The 18,024-nt window shown below is 37.8% G+C and overlaps 1 protein-coding gene across 4 annotated transcripts in view; it reads left to right on the top strand.

The window, feature by feature from the left end:
• NEK7 (NIMA related kinase 7) overlaps window positions 1–16,504 on the top strand; it is a 70,563-nt gene extending 54,059 nt beyond the window's left edge. For 2 of the 4 annotated variants that reach the window (XM_059854458.1, XM_059854459.1), the window contains exons 9-10: window positions 2,380–2,493; window positions 8,740–11,685. In XM_059854458.1, coding sequence (XP_059710441.1) covers window positions 2,380–2,493; window positions 8,740–8,850 — 225 coding nt within the window. In that variant the 3' untranslated portion in view covers window positions 8,851–11,685. Of the gene's footprint in view, window positions 1–998; window positions 1,025–2,379; window positions 2,494–8,739 lie in introns of all 4 variants that reach the window. The other 2 variants (XR_009487516.1, XM_059854460.1) reach the window with 2 other exon arrangements.
• The last annotated feature ends 1,520 nt before the right edge of the window (window positions 16,505–18,024 follow it).

Genomic DNA, 18,024 nt, shown 5'->3' with positions numbered 1-18,024 from the left:
CATATGTACTCTGGATTGTCTCCAGCTTAATTGGAAAAAAGCTGTGGCAAGTTTATCACATTTCAGTAAATGCCTAATTGCCACTAAACTCTTCAGTTACATATTTATCTAGGTTTAAACTAACTTTTTAAAAAAAATTATTATTTCTCGTGTGTATAACAGTCTATTATTCAGTGCTAACTGCGTGGCCAATAAGATTTTGCAGAAGTATGTTTTAAAGCCTGAATTTTTTAGAGCCCCAGGTATTTCTGTAACCTCAAAAACACTACCAGTGGAGTTTTAATTGATATGCAACAAAGTAGACTTTACTAATTAAAATCAAGATGCTGTGCTTTTGCTACATGGACCTTTACATGGAAAAGTAGGTCTTACACATTTCCTTTTATTGTTCATCGTAGCAATTGCATCCTTACAGGGTTGTAGGTTGGTGGCTTACAGTTCAAAAAAAAAAAAAAAAAAAAAAAAAAGAAAGGGAAAAAAAAAGAGAGAGAGCGAGCTGCCACCAGCCCTGAAGACAGACAGTGGGCTTTCGTCCCTCAGACACCCCCAGAATACTAATCAGCAAAGTCAGACCCTGGAGGTCAGGGAGCAAGTCAATCATTCTAGCGATCGTCTCAGTGTGGAGGATCAAATTAGCCTGAAAAATTCAGCTGCTGGGAGGAGAGGGCGAGCAGCTGTCAGGGGCAGCAGCGAGATGCACTAATGAACCAGATGAATAGTGCAAAAGCTTGAAAATAAAAACAGGACAGTTGACATTTTTCATCTGTCAAAGCAGGAGATGCATGAAAATATAGTATTCCTGTTTTAACTCCTTAGGGGACGTTCAGAATTTTTTTAACACTCGGCAGCATTCAAACAAAAGTACTTTTTAATGAACACCTAGAGTATGAAAATGAGTATCTGTGAATTTATTTAGAATTTCTGCATGCGTACAGACCCTGCAGTTGATTTTTCTTTTTTTCTTTCTTTTTTTTCTTCTTTTCTTTTTTGGTCTTCAGCTTGCATTTTTAACATTCTTTTTAAGGTAAGAGACAATGTCATAAATACAAAAATAAACATTATCTTAGTAATACAGATTGGAAGGAGTGTAGGATGGAGCTGCAGCATAATAATTGTTTTGGGAGCTTTAAATTTTTTTATTCTTAGTTGAAAGTAATATGAAAAAGTACCGAACTATTTGAGAGCAAATTAATTTGAGATAAAATAAACGGAAGGGAATTTTGCTAATTCCTTTCATACATTTCCCCCGGTGATATTGATGCTTAGACATGAAAGAGTTAAACTTCTATCTGGAAGACCACAAGACAGATGAGAGCCATTTTCAGCTTGTCCTGTCCCTGCTGAAGCTCACTGAGTAGCACAGCATGGACTAGCGTGTTTCACACACACTCTGCCTGTCTGGGGAATGTACACATTGTCCTTCCAAAATCAAACTTATTAGCACATGTAGAAAAGGGTGACTGACTTTGGGGCAGCTCTGCACTCAGAGCAGCATTCGTGCTGCTGCAGTTAAAAGATTTCTTAGGCTTGGAACAGAATGGAGAGATTTTAAATGAATTTTTAAATTTCTAATCCAGCTAGCCATAGCATTTGTTTCCATCTCAAATGTCAAGTTGTAACATTGTTTGGAAATAAAGGGTAGGTTTATTAGTGCTGGTTTTAAGCTGATCAATTACATAAGTGCTTTGCAACAGATTTTCTTAGTTTTGTATGGTAATTGTAGATTATTGCCATAAGTGCTGCTTCTGTGCTTCTGATGGAAGTTTGCTTGTTTTTTTTTTTCCTAAGTATTTTTGAATAACATCCTGAATTATGAAGATTTAGGATCTGAGATTTTGGAAGTATAGATGATAGCTTTTTCTTGCTTTCAGAACCCCCAGTTACATTGAAGTCAAGTGTCATGGCTATGGGAGGTTACAAAATCTGCTACCATTATCTAGTGTTACCTACACAATGCATTGCTTTAGGTTAGATAATGTTTTCCTCTAAGTTCCGTGTTTTCTTACAAAAGGTCTTCCGAGGAGAAGTACAGGTTTGGATTTTTTTGGTGTCCCTTATGGTGCAAGGACCCTCCACTCTCAGCAATATTGTAAACTACTGAATTTCCTCTCATAGTCTATTAATAAAACCCCAACAGTGTGCAATTCAGATACTGCACTGTAAGGATGGTGACAGCTATGGTTGTATGACATAGAATAAGTACATACAGTGGTTACAGGAATAGTTTTGGAACTTCTGTTATCATCACTGCAGGGCTCCCTCTAAGCAGAGCATTGAGAGTCATCAAGAACCACTTTTGATTTGTTACTATTACAGATTTTATGGCAAAACAGCTTTACTTAAAAACGCAAAAGAAAACTGTACATTTTCTTTAAACAGATGGCTGCACTGCAGAGTCCCTTTTATGGTGATAAAATGAACTTGTACTCTCTGTGCAAGAAGATAGAACAGTGTGACTACCCACCTCTCCCTTCAGATCACTATTCAGAGGAAGTAAGTAATTTTCCTTTTCATGGGCTGGATCCCCAGTTTATGTAAGCTGGCATGCTTCCAGGGAAGTAAATGAACTTGTGTGATTTTATGTTATTTGCAGATTATGCCTATAAGTGTTTGCTTGTTGAACTCACTCAAATGTTGCTGTCAAAACAAGTCTCATGATTTATATTTGAGGGTATTAATGATGGAAACGTCACACTGTTAGATTCCTAATTTCATTGGGCTTCTTTGCAAGTATGACAGTGCTTTCCCAGAATGCACAATGATATGTTCCACATGCCAGGATGGGATAGAGCCTTACATCTGTAGGGTGTTTTTCTAAAAACACAACTATACACCTTTATGTTGCACAGTAAATTAGTGCACTGGCCCTGTTCCTCTAGGGGCCTGCATTAAAATAGATATAATGTAACTCAGTAGTAAAAACAAATTGTTCAGGTCCCATTTGTCTGCATTATAAAGCTGGGATGTGCTGTTAAGTACAATTGAGCAGCAGTTCTTTTGCAAGGAGTGGTTCTTGACAAGACTAAGAGTAAATTTCAGAGAAATACAGGCAGACATAATATAATTGAATTTGAACAATATACTTCTGCAAATCTCAGCAGTGTTTGTTTTAAGCTGAGAGCTAACAGTTCTTACTGTCATTAGTGTATTTAAGGGGGAGTACTTGCTTTTATAAGCTCTAAAATGAAAAGAAACTAAACAAAATAAATATTTTTCTTAGTGTAACAGAATGAAAAAATATAAACGCTTGCTTGTTAATATTCTGAGATGCCAGTTTTGAAATACTTTCCCACTTTGAAAAGAACAGGGCAAACTGATAGAAGCTGTAAAGCAAAGAACAGTTATTAGTAACCAATTCTAACTGAATTCAGACTACATGAATTAAAGATTACTTTGAAAACCCAAATAAACACAAGCACTGAAATACTTTTAATAAACATAAAGCGTTATACAATTTATAGAGTAGGGGTTGTAATTCTGAACCTTAAATTTTCTTGCATTCACAGACAGTGATTGGACTATTAATAAAAGATTACTGCTCAGTGTTTTGTTTTGTATTTATAGTGACAATTTTCCCCTTTTATGAAACCAACTGGACTTAAAAAGATAATTTGATGATGTTACAAAGGATGAAATAATGATCTATTGTGTAATTTATACACTCTAGCTCTTTGTGGGTTTGCCGATTAGTCATTTTACCTTGGCCATTTTTAATTATTATTTATTGTAGACTCTGAATATGGCAGTTCATCTAACCAACTTCAGAACTGGAGGCCTGGAAATACAGTAGGGTGTGAACAATAATGCAAAATGATAGCGAGAATGTCAGGGGCCGTTCTTTGTTGTGTCATTCATGCTGTCTTCCTTTTTCCATGAAGCACATGAATATTTCACATATCTGCATCCTCATCCTCTATTCTTCTTGACTAATTTTCAGACTGTCTGAATTTGCATTTCACATGGTAGCTGATTAGGAGATGCCGAATGCAGCAGCGAAGCCTCAGCAGGCGGTTTCCATGGTGACCTTCAGCAGGATTTTAATGATGATACCACTAGTGGTTCGTTGAAGTTGGCCTGCCTGCAAGGCTACTTCGCTGCAGCTAAGTGTGAAGTGGGAGATGTGGATTCCTAGCCAAGGGGCAAATATCAAAGTCTGGCCCAGATAGAAGGTCTTAGAGTTTGGGTGGGGAGAGAGGTTCCAGCTTTTCCTTACATCTGTATAGGTTTTTTGTTTTGCAAACACATGCAAAGCACAACATGTTACTTTCTATTTATTTCAAAGCAGACATGTACTTCTGCACCTTGGATAAGGCAGTTATCTGCAAAATACATGTAAGTTGTTCTTAATGAGAGAATCAGAGCTATCATTGGTATTAAGATAGGTAAGAAGACAATTTCTTAAAAGAAGCTATCAGTTATGGAAACAAATGGGAATATTTTTTATGTTCTGCTATGAAGACTTGTGTCTTCACTAAGGTACCTGGAAAACATACATTTATTACCTATTGCACTATTAAACCATTTTTAACTTGTATGAAAAATACTGTGCTGGCATGAACTTAAAAAAGAGAAACAAACAAGTGTGATCTGTCATATTAGAATACTGTGCTAAATGTTTCACCTGTACTGGAAGTACAGATGTCAAACCTTTAACCAGGTGAGAAGGATATTCAGTGAGCAGTTAAGATCAGGGATCACTGAATATTAAAACCCACTTCATTTTTTATGAAAAAGATTTTTCTGAAATAAAAACTTCACTGAGTGGATCTCTGCATCCTCTAATATAGAAGTGTAAATACTTTCATTATGAATTATAACACAAACACTTTTTCAATTAACTTTTTGTAAGTAGATTTTTAGTGAGTTTTAAGGTGTGACATTTTTTCTAAGTTTTGAAACCTCTGTAAGAGTAATGTGTTTGTAATTGTGTCACATCTGTGTCATCAGGGAAGAGTGTGACAGAAAGATGCACCTTTAAGTGGACAGATGGGTAATGTTTTTAAAAACCTTTGATTAGAAATCCTAATAGTCTGAGATTTATTTTCATGATGCATTATTTCAGTGGTAGATACAAACCAAGATTTTCAGATGCTTAATAACTTTGGATATCTCAGTTTTTTAATATCCCTTAAAAACATTGGGTATTCAGAGCCAGTACTCAGCATTTACTGAAAGCTGTTCTGCTTTTGGGAATTCAAAGCTGGGCCTCCCTTGCCACCTCCAATCAATACTCTTAAAATCTTGTCAGCTAATCTTAGTATCATATTGCTTTTATGATCAAGTTTTAAAATCTTCCCTTTGATTGAGGTGCATTTCTTCTAAAGTCCATTGCCAACCTCCTACCCAGATGTGAAAGCAGAAGGAGCCAGCAGGTCCACAATGGTAGTGTTAGCTGCCAGCAGGTCTTGAGAAGAGCACTCAGAAAAAGGCTTTGAGAATGTTTTATTCAGAGTAAGAATGATGTTGTGTGTGGTTTTTTTATCCAAACTTCCCTATATGAAAATTTTTGTATTTCAGCTGGCTAACAATGGAAAGTACTTGCCTGTCATATTTCTGTCTTTCCCCACTCCTCCTGACTTGAGTGATAATTATTTATTTCATAGCTGAGAAACCTGCTAGAGTTAAAGGAAGTGTGTCCCACTGCTGCAGTGTCAGGCTAAGCTCCAGGCTAAAGCCAGTCACTGTGCTAAGTGCACAGAGGAGGTTAAGAACAATAAGCAGACAAAGAAGTTTGCAGCTTGGGGAGGCAACAGGAGGTCCCTCTGGCTCAGTCTGCTCTGCCTCTTGGCCAGTCTGTGCCAGGTAGTAAAAAATCACTTCTATCTCTAATGATAGTCTGATTTTAGACTCGCAGTGCCTCTTCCCATGACATTGGTGAGCTTTTCTGATACATTGGAAATTTTATTAGTACTAGAGGGGCTGACAGATGGATTTCAGGTTTATTGAAATGGATATTCCTGTAGGAGTAAAGGATCAGTGCTATAACCAGTGCTATCCAGTGTCCCAGTTTCACTCCTAAAAGCTGTGTTCCCATGTAATTTTTCGTCCTGTATAGCAGGAGTAATTCACCTTCTTCCAAGGGTTTGCTGTTCAGTTACAATGCTCAAAAGAGCTCAAGGATTTGGAAATTACTTGGGAATCTGCACTGTTGTTGGGCAGTGTCCCAGGCATGGTCAGCTCAGCATTCCTGCCTTACCAGTGAGATTCTGGACCTGCCAAGGGAAGAGGGGCATAGAGACCCTGCAGTAATTGCAGTGACTGCCATTTTAAAGAGGTCTGTGACAAGGCTCCTCAAGTGACCAACAGGTAAATTTCTTGAAGATCTATTTGTGCTGCTCTGCAAACAGTAAAGTATTGATAAACAGCTAGAAAAAACCAGGAGAAAAACCACTCTGCTTCCCCTCTGATGCTGGCTTTATGGGTTTTAACCCTTCCAGGTCCTTTAGGAAGACTGTTCACTGTATGCAGTTATGTTGAACAGATATAAGTCTTCAAAGAGAAAGAGAAATGTATACATTCAGGATTAGATGTATTTTGCAGATAAATTATACCTGTGTTCTCTTCACAAAATGTTTGCTTTTTTGACTCTTATTTCAGGCTTGAAGGTGTTGGATGTTCTTCAGTCTTTCCTGTTTTCTATGCAGGCTGTCTGAGGTGTTGCATGGCAAGCTGCTCATCTCTGCTTACACTCTGCCTCCTGCTTACCCTGTGTCCCACCTGCTTCTTCTGCAGGAGATTGTTTGGCTTGCATGTTTGTATTACATGCTGGCAATTAGTATTTCTTACAGTAGCTAATGATTTCTAGTATTCTGTTCTTCAAATGTTTGGGAGTTATTGCAGGCTAATAGTTTTTATTGCCACTGGCATTGTATTTTATTTGACTGCCAGAAGCAATATGATGGCTTTTATAACTCCATCAGTGATAATATACTTAATGTATTTAAAATGCAAATAGCAAGTCTGTAACAGATTATTTTGATTTAATATTTCTTTTCAATCTGGTAATCTGACCACTGTCTTCAGAACTAGCTCATTTTTAATATTAAGCTCTTCTTGCTAAAGAATGGGATGTCTAATGACATAGATTTCACACTGTTGAATACAAAAAATCTGTACATTATGTACAGTTTATCTGCAAGGACTAATGGACAAAGCTTTATAGAGTGGTATGCGGTGCTTCTTCCTTTACTTCAGGAATTCCTATTCCTGTGCATTTAAATTAATCTTCAGAAAAGTGAAAGGAGTATAATTATAATTTAAAATCCTTCTTGTTCTTTTTCTAAAAAAGCGGAAAGGAAACTCTCCAATGGCAGGTTTAAAAAGGCAGCCTATGTTACTTTTGAATAATAAGGGTGATGAGGTCGCTCTGTGTTAGTTGCAATAATTATAGATTTTTTTTCAATAAACTTACCTAGTAGTACTGGCTGGGAGACCAAACTAAATTTGTTATATTGTCATAGAACACTGGATTACAATGTGTTTGGAGTGTCCTCCTCCCCCTCCCTCCCCAATGTTATAAGGAGGTCCAGGAGGATTTGGCAAAGCTACTTAAAAGCATAAAGGAAGATCTTCAGAGTTGGTTAAATTGTTATTGCAAAGCACTGTGAACATTTTAGTAAGTCAGTATGAAAGAGGTACGTTCCACATTAAAACATGCTTAGGAGATGCACACAATTTAAAATAGATGCCCTATCAGAAGGTTATCCACACAATATATTAAGTTCTAATGTCATAAATTTTTAGGCATATCAGTGGAGGGAGAAAAGCCTGCAAATGTCCTGACAGTTTGTGAAGGGAATGCAAAGTATGGAGGTGGTGTGGAAGCTCTTTTGGGTTGCTTATGCTGAATATGTCTGTTGAAAATACCCAAAATGTTATGGTGCTTCTGGAAACATGGGGTTTTCTGGTCATAGTGACTTGTTTATTCCCAGATAGAGGCTTTTGTGAATATTTGTTAATTCTGTGCTTCTTTACATAAAGACCACTATAAACAATATAATCCTAAGGATAAGTATCAGGATGTAGCCCAAAGCTTATTTATTCCAATATCATGTCTTCAGCAGTGGACAAGTGGAGTAACAGGGCCAGCATAATATGGTACTTGCCCAAAATACTTTCTCAGCTTCCAGTTTTATATTCAGATATTTCCTCAAGGGTGGAGTCCTTGTAACAGGTAGCCCTCAGTGGGTTTAATTTGTTCAGTAGGTGAATTGAATGTGTGTGTATTGGTAGCTCCTGGCAGCAGGAGGTTAACTGTGTGTTAGATGGAGCACCACTGCCTTTTGTTTGTTGGGCCCTGTCAGGCAGAAGTGCCATTTATTGCTGGCGAGCTCCTGTATGGAGACCGAATGAGCAAAGCAGGGCTCGTTTACCTGTGCTCTGTGCTCCTTTCAGTCTTCTGGGCTTTGCAGGCACAGCCCTCCAGAAACACGGGGAATTTCCTATAAATCATGTGGGACTGGACTAAATGCATGTCTAAAGTTGTATGTTGAAAGGATTAGAACTTGAATTTGCTCCTCAGTTTTTCTGGCCAGCAGTGCACAATGCAGAAATCAGGGAGCGCGTTGCGTACGCGTTTGCATAAGGCAGCGTGTGAGCGGCTGGGGAGGGCTGCCCGTGTGCTTGTGCAGAATCGCCGCTTGCCTCATTTTGGCCAGTTCTCTTCATTTGAATTTGATCGTGCACAAATCCTGCTTGTAAGAAGGCCAACGCTCCTGTCATGTTCTCTCCCTCTCGTAGCTGCGACAATTAGTTAATATGTGCATCAACCCGGATCCGGAGAAGCGCCCAGACATCACCTACGTGTACGATGTAGCGAAGCGCATGCACGCTCACACCGCCAGCAGCTGAACTGCCAGCGAGCCCCGAAAGGAGCAACAAGAACCAAGTGCTTGCAATAAATCCTCCCACCTCCCCGTGTGTGTTACACAAATGTAATTATTTGAAGCTTACTGTTGTGCTTTGAATTGTAAACCAATTTATATACAAGCTTTGTTGTTTTCTGTTCATTTCTGGGGTTTGTATTTTTTATTAACTTGCAGCCGTACAACAGGTTTAAATATATAAAGTGTAATTTTAAGATGCTGTGAACCGCTGTTTCCATGTTAGTGGGTTCAAGTATACTTTCTGTAATAAAATTGTATTCAGTTGGGCCTCAGTTCTAAAACACAGTTGCACTTTTGCACATGATACAGATATTAGGCTTATTATTGAGAAGCAAAATGTCTGAATCTCTCACCTTTTTAGTAATTTATGGAAAGTATGAATCAGCACAGTTAACTTTATTTTAATCTTTGTTCCAAGAGGAACATAATTATTACAGGAGCTTATTGTATTTTATATTGAATTGTAGTTTGCAGTTCTTGCTGTAAGAGTAGACAAGGAATAGAATTAGTTCTCTGCTTGCCAAATGCAATGGAAAAATAATTTCAGGAAAAATTGTCATGCTGAAATTTTTGTAATGTCCCCTTTTGTTTTGTTAGTCTCTCCTAATACACAGAACATTTGTTGGAGGTTTTCTGGGAAGATTTAAGGTGTTGATTCAGCAATCGGGTCGTTTTCAATAGACTTGTGCAGCACTGCCCTGGGGCGATGGGAGTCTGCATAGTTCAGTCTTAAAAACATGCAGATGCTTCTTGTAGCCAATAGGGTTCTTTTGTGGCTGTCCTTTGAGCAGGTCTGATTAAAAGATATGTGATCTTTAAGTTACAACTTCCCAGCTGTTTGTGTATATGTCACTGTTTGTAGATTTTTGTGTTTAAAATAATTTGAATGACCTTACAGTATATTTAAATTTAAATTTTTTTTTCTAAATACTGAAATGTTTTGGCAAAGATATAATAGTCTAGTATAACACAAAATGTATTCTACATAAATATATGATCTTTGTATACTATATCTTGAGACTTAGTTTTATATTTAGCAGAAGTAGATTATAGCTTTATGTTTAAGAGAAAGTTGCCACGCCTTAATTTGGAAAATAATTATATATGCAAACTATCTTACAGATACTTTATTAGTTTAAAAGGAAATGCTGAATATTTTTGTTAGACCTTAGTGCCTTTTGGGGTATGCTTATATAATATTTTCATTGTTAAGGAAGGAATGTGTCTTGTTTTTAAATGTGGTAAAAATGGAGAGTGAAATGAAATTCCTTGAGTTTCAAGACTGACCTTTTTTTATGCGATTGTCAAAACGTAATTTTTATCAGTGATAGCAGCTAGGGAGCTGTTAATGTCAGTTAAGTCTTTTTCTTTATGTGGGTAAAAAGTTAGTTCAAATAAAAGCAGAAGTATGTACATACATAAATAGGTTCTAGATGCGGTCACATCCCTCATTCTCAGATTTTTTTTTTTTTGCTGGTTTGTTTCTCTGTGCAGCTGTAATTTTTATTTGATGTAACACTCAGAATAAAAAAGCATTTGTGGAGTTTGTGTTCAAGGGAGAGGGGTCGGGGTTGTTTTTTTGGTTTTGTATTTTTTAAAACTACAAATACTATGAAAGTTGTGTTTGGAAAAAAAGAAGGGGGGGTGGCATTTTTAGATGGTATGTGCCAGATCATCAGCTTATCTTAATACATACATTTTTATTTTTTGGTTCCAGGTTTTGTAGGACAAATTGTATGAAACTGTAGTTTTATTTCTCACTTCTGTGTGCACTTAACCTTATAGAACTTCAGTGGAACAGTTTGTTGGAAAGAAGTATTTGAGAAATTTTGGTTTATGTTTAGCAACCTCTAGATTTATTTTCATTTATTAAATGGTTATATAATTTAAAACATGATGATTATATTTTGTAACAATGTTTCACATGTCATAGAATGAAGTGCTTTGTATTGAAAAAGGCAGCACAATATTTGCTTGACTCCCAGAATTAGTTCTTACTATGCACAAGAACTCAAATATTTTTTTTTTTTTTCTGAAATGTGCTAGAACATTTAAAATCACCGAAAAGCCCCCAAATGCAATGCAGGCTGTTTGTGTCTAATATTACTCATGAAGTATTGAACTTTTCCTGCTAGAAACTGCTGACAGATATCCCTCCCCTGGAAGGGTATGTTGAGTAAAAGAATCATGAGTTAAGAGTTAGCAAATGTGCACACTTAAGCATTTAATTTTTTTTAACAATGTGGGGTTTTTTTTAGTATTTATGATTAAATATTGTGCTGAGGAAAAGAAATAGTTGTTCCTGACTTAAAATCTGTGAAATGAATGGTGCACCTGACTTTGGTACCAAACTCTGTGATTAAAAAGCCAATGTGGGTTAACAGAACTGCTTACATGAGTGGGGATTGTAGAATCTCTCCCTAAAGTGAAATACCTGGTAACATGAAAATGATGTCTTGTTACAACACTCCAGTGTATGCTATGTGCTTATAAAGTATTTTCTTTTCTGAACCACCATCCTGTTTTTCATATGTTGATGATAACATTTGGCACTATTTATTTTAAGCTATGGCATTATGTGTTTATTTTCTTTAAAGAAAAAATTTTACATTTCTACCCAAAATGTCTGACCAGCTCCTCCTTTTATTTCAGTAATGCTCCAGTATTAACTTGTGTCAGGAGTGAACTTTTTGTGCTTTGAATGACATTGCATAAAATCCCTTTGTCTCAAAAGCTCCCCTGCTGTGCCGTAATCCAATAGAAATAAAACATACAGATATTAAATGTAATGTAAAAATTATAGTGTTTCTATTATATTTTTCAAACTTTTCTTTTTTAGAGATATATATGTTACAGTAGATGCTGCCTATCGTGTGGACAACTTACTGCTTCCAGTAGTTGATTCTAGGTGAGATTTCTTGACTGTAACAAAAGTTAGTACACTAAAAAACGATTCATTTTTGTATTATTTGTTAAAAGATTATCTAAAAATACTATATCCAATATGTTGTGTGTTTTAAACGAAAATTTTAAGCTAAATTTAAAATAATTTTCAATACTAAAATATGTAATAAAGCAAAAAAGTAACAAAGAGCTGCTATTATGGCCCCAGTCCTGTCCAGTGAGCTCTTGTTTATATTTCAGCTGGTTTTTATGTAATTTCAGTTATTTTGAGTGAACCACATCCACACACATGAATAAACAGTAATCACTAGGGTAGATAGAAGTGATGTGCTCAGCTCACTTTTTATTCTCTGTGCGTGTCACTGGTTTGGTAGCAGGGAATAATTTGGGTTTTCTCCCCTGTTTTGTTGCACTCCTAATGATCCCGCTCCCAATTGTATGAGCAGGCAATAGAAGTGTGTTGTCTTTTTGTAATGAGCAGGAACTTTAAAAACATGCCAGTATAGCAGAAGATGAAATGCAGTATTAGAAGTGTCTGAGAAGGCTGGTGTTTTATTCATGCTCATGATTAAGAAAGCCGTGGAGTGAAATTCTTGACAGAGGCTTGGAAATGGAGAACTTTTATGCCAGTGGTTCTCAGATAACTCTGAATGGGACCCAAAATTGCAGTGATGTTTGTTTGCAGCAATCTGTCTGCTTAATCTCTTATCTTTGCTGTTACACAGTGCGGTGAGACTCTAAGGAGCTGAGCTGGAGTGTTGGTGAATGCTGCATTGGCTGTGTTAGCTGGTAGGAGCAGGAGGTGATGTGAGGGAGAGCCAGCGAAGGCTACCTGGTCTTGTTTTGTGAAGACATAAAGGTGCTGGATGGCAGAGGTCAAATCACTGGGATTTCATAAATTTTAATAGTCTTTAATAGTCTTTATCTACTTCAACAGTCTAAATTTTCCCAACCCAGCCATATGTCCATATTATATAGCCAGTGGCAGTGTTGGCAGTGCCCTTTGGAATTTCTGATCTCTGGTTTGATCTGGGTGAGTAAATCTTTCTGACAAGGAGGGAAATAGAGGTGCAGACCCTTCTCGGTGGGGTGCTACTTACGTTTCTGAACATTACTCAAATATAGATGTTTAGAGTTGTTTTTTAAACTTTATTCCCTTCTCTGATGTTTTTAAAAAGTGGTTTCCATTCATATTCATCACTAAAGTTCTGTGACCCCTGGCTTCTGCTTTATTAGTCCTGTTGTCAGCCTTACCCTCCTCCTGGTTTGAAGTCCTCTGTCTAATTTTCCTAGTGGTCATTAGTTTGCATCTTTCTTTGTGTATTTGCTAAACTCAGCCCATTTCAGTGTTTTCAAATTTCATCCCTCCCCATGGGCAAGGCCAGTTCCTTTCCCCTGATGAGTACTTTAATCCTTTGTTCTTCATTCTGTTTTTCCAGCCCAATGCCTGTGATTTCTAGTTTTAGATAGATTTTTCTTACTGCCTCAATCATTCCCATGACCTTGTCTTTGCTAAATACTGTTCACTTTATTATCTCTCATTTCTAAATTCCCTTTCTCTGATCACTACCTGCTCTCTTTCAGCTTATCTGTCTTTCTCTCTCCTCTACCCTGTCACTCACTCCTTTTGGGATCTCCAGTCTATTAACCTTTTTGACTCCTTCGTCTTCACTGCTGCCTCCTTCCTTCATTGGCCTCACTTCTTTTTACTCACTGGTCTTTATTTTTATCTCTATCTGCTTCTCTGTACATGGTTTCTTTGGCTGCTTCTCACACTACCCTGTGTCCATTCCTCCCTCCAGACATATTCTCTTGTAAGTTCTTAATTTCCATTCCAGCCTTTCTGAATATCTGAAGAGTGTGTCAGCACAACACAGCTTTGGACTCAGCTTTGCCTTACCTGCTTCAATGCTCTCCCCAGATGGACTTTTAAAGCACTTTTATCTCACCTTTTTTTTCTCTTGTTGAGCTTGCTTGCAGATCTGCTGTTCATATTCATTCTCCATCCATTCTTGATACAAAATCTTCAATCCTGATTTTGTTGCTTGACAAGATCCTTTCCAAAGTTGTTTTTATTCTCAGGATCTGTTTCTGAGCTGAGTTTCTCTGCCTCTTAACTTTGCAAGTTTGCCCCTTTTATTTCTGTATCTTTTATGTGTCTCATTCCTTCCACTGAATTCCTTCCTTCAGTAGCAACCTTTCACTGAATTCCTTCCTTCAGTAGCAACCAAGTGTCTCTTTTCATCTGTCTTTAAGGGGGTGGCACCATTGTCCTAACTGTTTCTGGTTTTTAATACTTGGTCCTTTTTTTCTCTCTCTCATCTGATTTCATGTACCTAAACACCCTCTCTCCTGTTTGTTTTTGGATTTTTTTAATGTTGCACTTCATTTGAATGCCCCAAAAATCCAGTGCTTCTCCCCCCTAGTCTGGTTCTCCCATGGTTCTGTCTCTGGATTATTCCTTTAGGATCCAGCCAGCCTCAGACCTGTTCAGATTCAAAGATGTAATTTTTATTTCTGACTCCCTCTAGACTATTTTCTAACATCCCTGACAATTTTACTTGCCTGTTTTCCAAGGCCACAACCTTTCTATCTCTGGCACTTCTCCCATGCCTGCGTATCAAATGTCTCAGATATATCAGAATCCAGCCCTCTTCACTATCTGTTCTTTCTTACCTTTTATCTTCACTGATTTAACCTCTGTGTCATTTTGGCTTCTTTTCTGCCTTCAAAGTATCAAAATTGACAGGACTAAACTGTCATTGGGCTTTCACTGTTTTGTGTGCTGAAGAAGGAACTCCACCAAATTACTACTTGTTTTGTGTTCTAAAGAGACTTGAATCCCACAAATCTGATCTTATTTCAGTACTGTAGAGTTGGAACAGATTGCTTCTCCAAGTATGTCAGAAGTCCTTGAATTTGGGCCTTCAGTTTTCTGTCATTTCAGATAAAGAGATTTTTCCCTTAATTGCTTTGTATTTACTGTGTGTAACTTTGTCTTGTTGCTGCACTTACAGCTAACAGTTGTTTTCCTGCTTCAGCAACTTGATTTCAGTGCTTTTAACTATTGCTTGAAATAAGAAGGTGCCTCAGAGCTTCCCTGGCTGGGCCCAGAGTTGGGCACAAGGCTCCTCTCTTGCTGTGCCCCCAGACCGTCCCGGTGCAGGAGCGAGCTCGGCGCTCTGCTGCTCCTCTACCCACGCTGCCCCAACCCAAAGCCAAACCAAAGCTGCCTCTGTGGTGGCTGCATGGTTTTCTGTGGGGGTGCATGGTCTGACTTCACAATTTAGCAGGCTTTCAGAGGTGGGGGGTTGTGTGTTTGCAGAGATTCACTGTTGGTTAAATTGTCTGGCCTTGACTGCTCATAATTAGCCTTAGATATGTTGAGATTGAGAAACAAAAATCTCTGTAAAACTGAAAAGTTTTCTGGTTTGGAACTGGGGGTTATAGAGCTGAATGTTACATTTGCTGTGGGTATACACACATTTGTTGACTTTTTATTTACACCAGGGTAATTATCTTCTTTTAGAGGATCAGTTGTTTGCTGGCACAAAAAAAAAATCTAGTGCTTTTCAGGTTTTATATTTATTCCTTGTTGCCTGCCTGTATCACATTGTGCAGTTAGTTCTTCTGCAGCTGCCTTAGTGGTGGGTGTTTGCCTTAGTTCTTTTGACAGAATTGACAGAAAATTGCAATTAGACAATTTCCTATTAAAAATAGCAAATTGAGTCCTTCCTGGTAGTTTCACTTGCTTTTCATTTAAACCCTAGCAATAGATAGAGGTCTCAGCCAGGAAGAGAAATGCTCCCCAGGATAAAACAGATGTTCTGGGACTCCTTACTTCCTTTCCAGCTCCCAGTCCCTGTTTCTCTGGCTTCCCTGGAATACTTGCAGGGAATATGGCATTGCCAGTGTATCAAGGGCCAATAGAAACTTTCTCAGTGTGGACAGGAAATCTCCCAGTTGAAAATTACTAGGAATATATTTAGTATTGTTATACAGCTGATAATTGCCAATGTGTAAAGAGCAATTTAAAAAATCTGTGTTTGCTGTTACAAAAAGAATTTTAAAGTATGCAAAGGCTTTTTAATGTGGTGTTGGTCTTCAGTAGACCTTATTTGCTGCTTGTTCCTGTGATTTCAGTCATGCTGGACTGTTGTCAAGATGATTCATTAAAGATGAGTGTTGTTTTTTTGTTGGGAGTTGGGAAAACAGGAGGCATTCACTGATTTGTTTGTATTTGGCTGCTGACTGTGCTTGAATCAAATTTTATAATCATTCAGATTGGAATGGACATTGAGACAAGTCTCTAGTCCAGCTTCCTGCTGAGAGCTGAGTCAGTGCTGAATTCAGGGCAGAGCTTCAGACTTCAGCAAGACCTAGAAACCCTCAAGGGAGGGTGACTGAGCAGCTTCTGTGGGCAGCCTGCTCCAGTGCCTCACTGTAAACCTTGCCTTGTGTGCAGCCAGAAACTCCTCAGTTACAAGCTGTGGCCATTCTTTGTCCTTCTGCCACTCCTCAATTGTTCTTTATATTGCAAAAAGGTAAGTCAAGTATTGGGACAAAGAGAGAACTTAGGATGTTTTATTTTCTGGAATTTGTTTTTGCTAACAAATATGTTCACGTAGTACTTCTGCTCCTGTATGACGTGTACACCGTATTCATTTGCAACTCGAGTGTAAAATAAAACTTTTGGCAGTAAAACTTGATACAAATGTTCTGTGGTGTTTGTGGCCTGGATTTTCTCAGTTGTTACCTTTCAAATCTGCTAAATGTTTCCTGGCAGATCAGTTGTGTCCACCATGGTGAAGCAGGGAAGTTGGGATCCTGAAGATACCTCTGCTTCTGTTTTCTGTAGCCTGCTGTGGGGAAGGGAGCTTAGCACTGGGATGGGGTGGGAAGAGGATGAAGCCAGCAGGTGTCAGATCACTGCTGGTTATGGGAACCTTACTTTAAACCCAAGTGTTGGTGGAAAAGTGCTTGGAGAGATTTATCAAAATTGAAATTTGAGGAGGAAAATGACTGGAGCAGAGTCAGATTTCAAAGCAGTAGGTTTTTTTTTTTTTTGGTAAATTTTGCCCTGTATTAAATGAAAACTTGAAACTTCTGACAAAAAACTTCTTGGGAGCAAATATAAAATATGACAGATTCAGTTTCAAATCTGTCAAGTTCTTTGAGGAAACAATTTCTGTAAGCTAAGAATAATTTATTGATGTTACAAAATATAATTTAGCAGTTAGCAGTCTGGCAGGAGGGTGGTGGTGGCTGTGTGTAATTCTTGTACGGGAGCTTTTAAAAGTGTTCAAAGGTTAAAAAAATTAAAAGGAGTGGCAGATGATTTAGAGCTTTTACTCTTGTAGGAGAATATTTGAGAAGGTAATTACCAAATTGGTGTGCATTTTTAACTTTTATTGCTTTTAAATTTAATATGCATTTTTATCAATAATAACTTTTGTTCCTCATTCTGGAACAAATAATTATTTTAGATTCTGATTTCTGCATAATGATTAGGAGTAAAATTCTTCCTGCTGTACTTTTCCTTACTGGGAAAGAGTTTTCCAGAAGTGTGGACAGTGGAGTTGCACTGATTTCAACCTCCAGAGATGGATGTCTTGCTTGAGTCTGGGGTGAGTAGTTAAAATGCTGCTGCCTATACATGGAAGGCAGAAACACTGCTAGACAGTCATAAGACAACTTTCTGAGGACTACATTAAAAACTTTTATTGAGTTAGCAGGGTAGAAAGGGATGCTAAAATGTTGTTACTGTGGAGAGTATTTTTTAGTGTTGTGGCCTCTGAGACAGGCTTTGGAAATAGGGGGGCCACCAGCTGCAGGATGCACTGGGCTGAATTCAAAGGAAAGGCTCCTTGTCCTTTCTCCTTTAGCTGAGAGGTCTGGACTGCATGTTTGGGGCTGAAATGGCTGAACACTCTTGCCTCGAGTGGGAGAGTTTTTGTAGGTAGTTTGCATGGAACATCCAATAATAATAAGTCAGTAATTTGAAGAACCTTGTACAGTTATCCCATTTCTATAATTCACTTGTTCAACTCCAGAGCATACATGGGTACAGAGATGACTTTAACTGCTCCATCCTTTTATCACAGAACAGGACAAGGGTTCCCCTGTTTTGTGGTGTGTTTTTTTGGTTGGTGGTTGTTATTTTTTTGGTGGGTTTTGTGTGTTTGCCAAACACTTCTCACCTTAAAATGATAATAAAAAGTGTTCCATAAATGTG

Source organism: Haemorhous mexicanus, chromosome 9 (genome assembly GCF_027477595.1).
Source record: "Haemorhous mexicanus isolate bHaeMex1 chromosome 9, bHaeMex1.pri, whole genome shotgun sequence".
Lineage (NCBI taxonomy): Eukaryota > Metazoa > Chordata > Aves > Passeriformes > Fringillidae > Haemorhous > Haemorhous mexicanus.
This window is presented reverse-complemented; position numbering and strand designations above follow the sequence as displayed.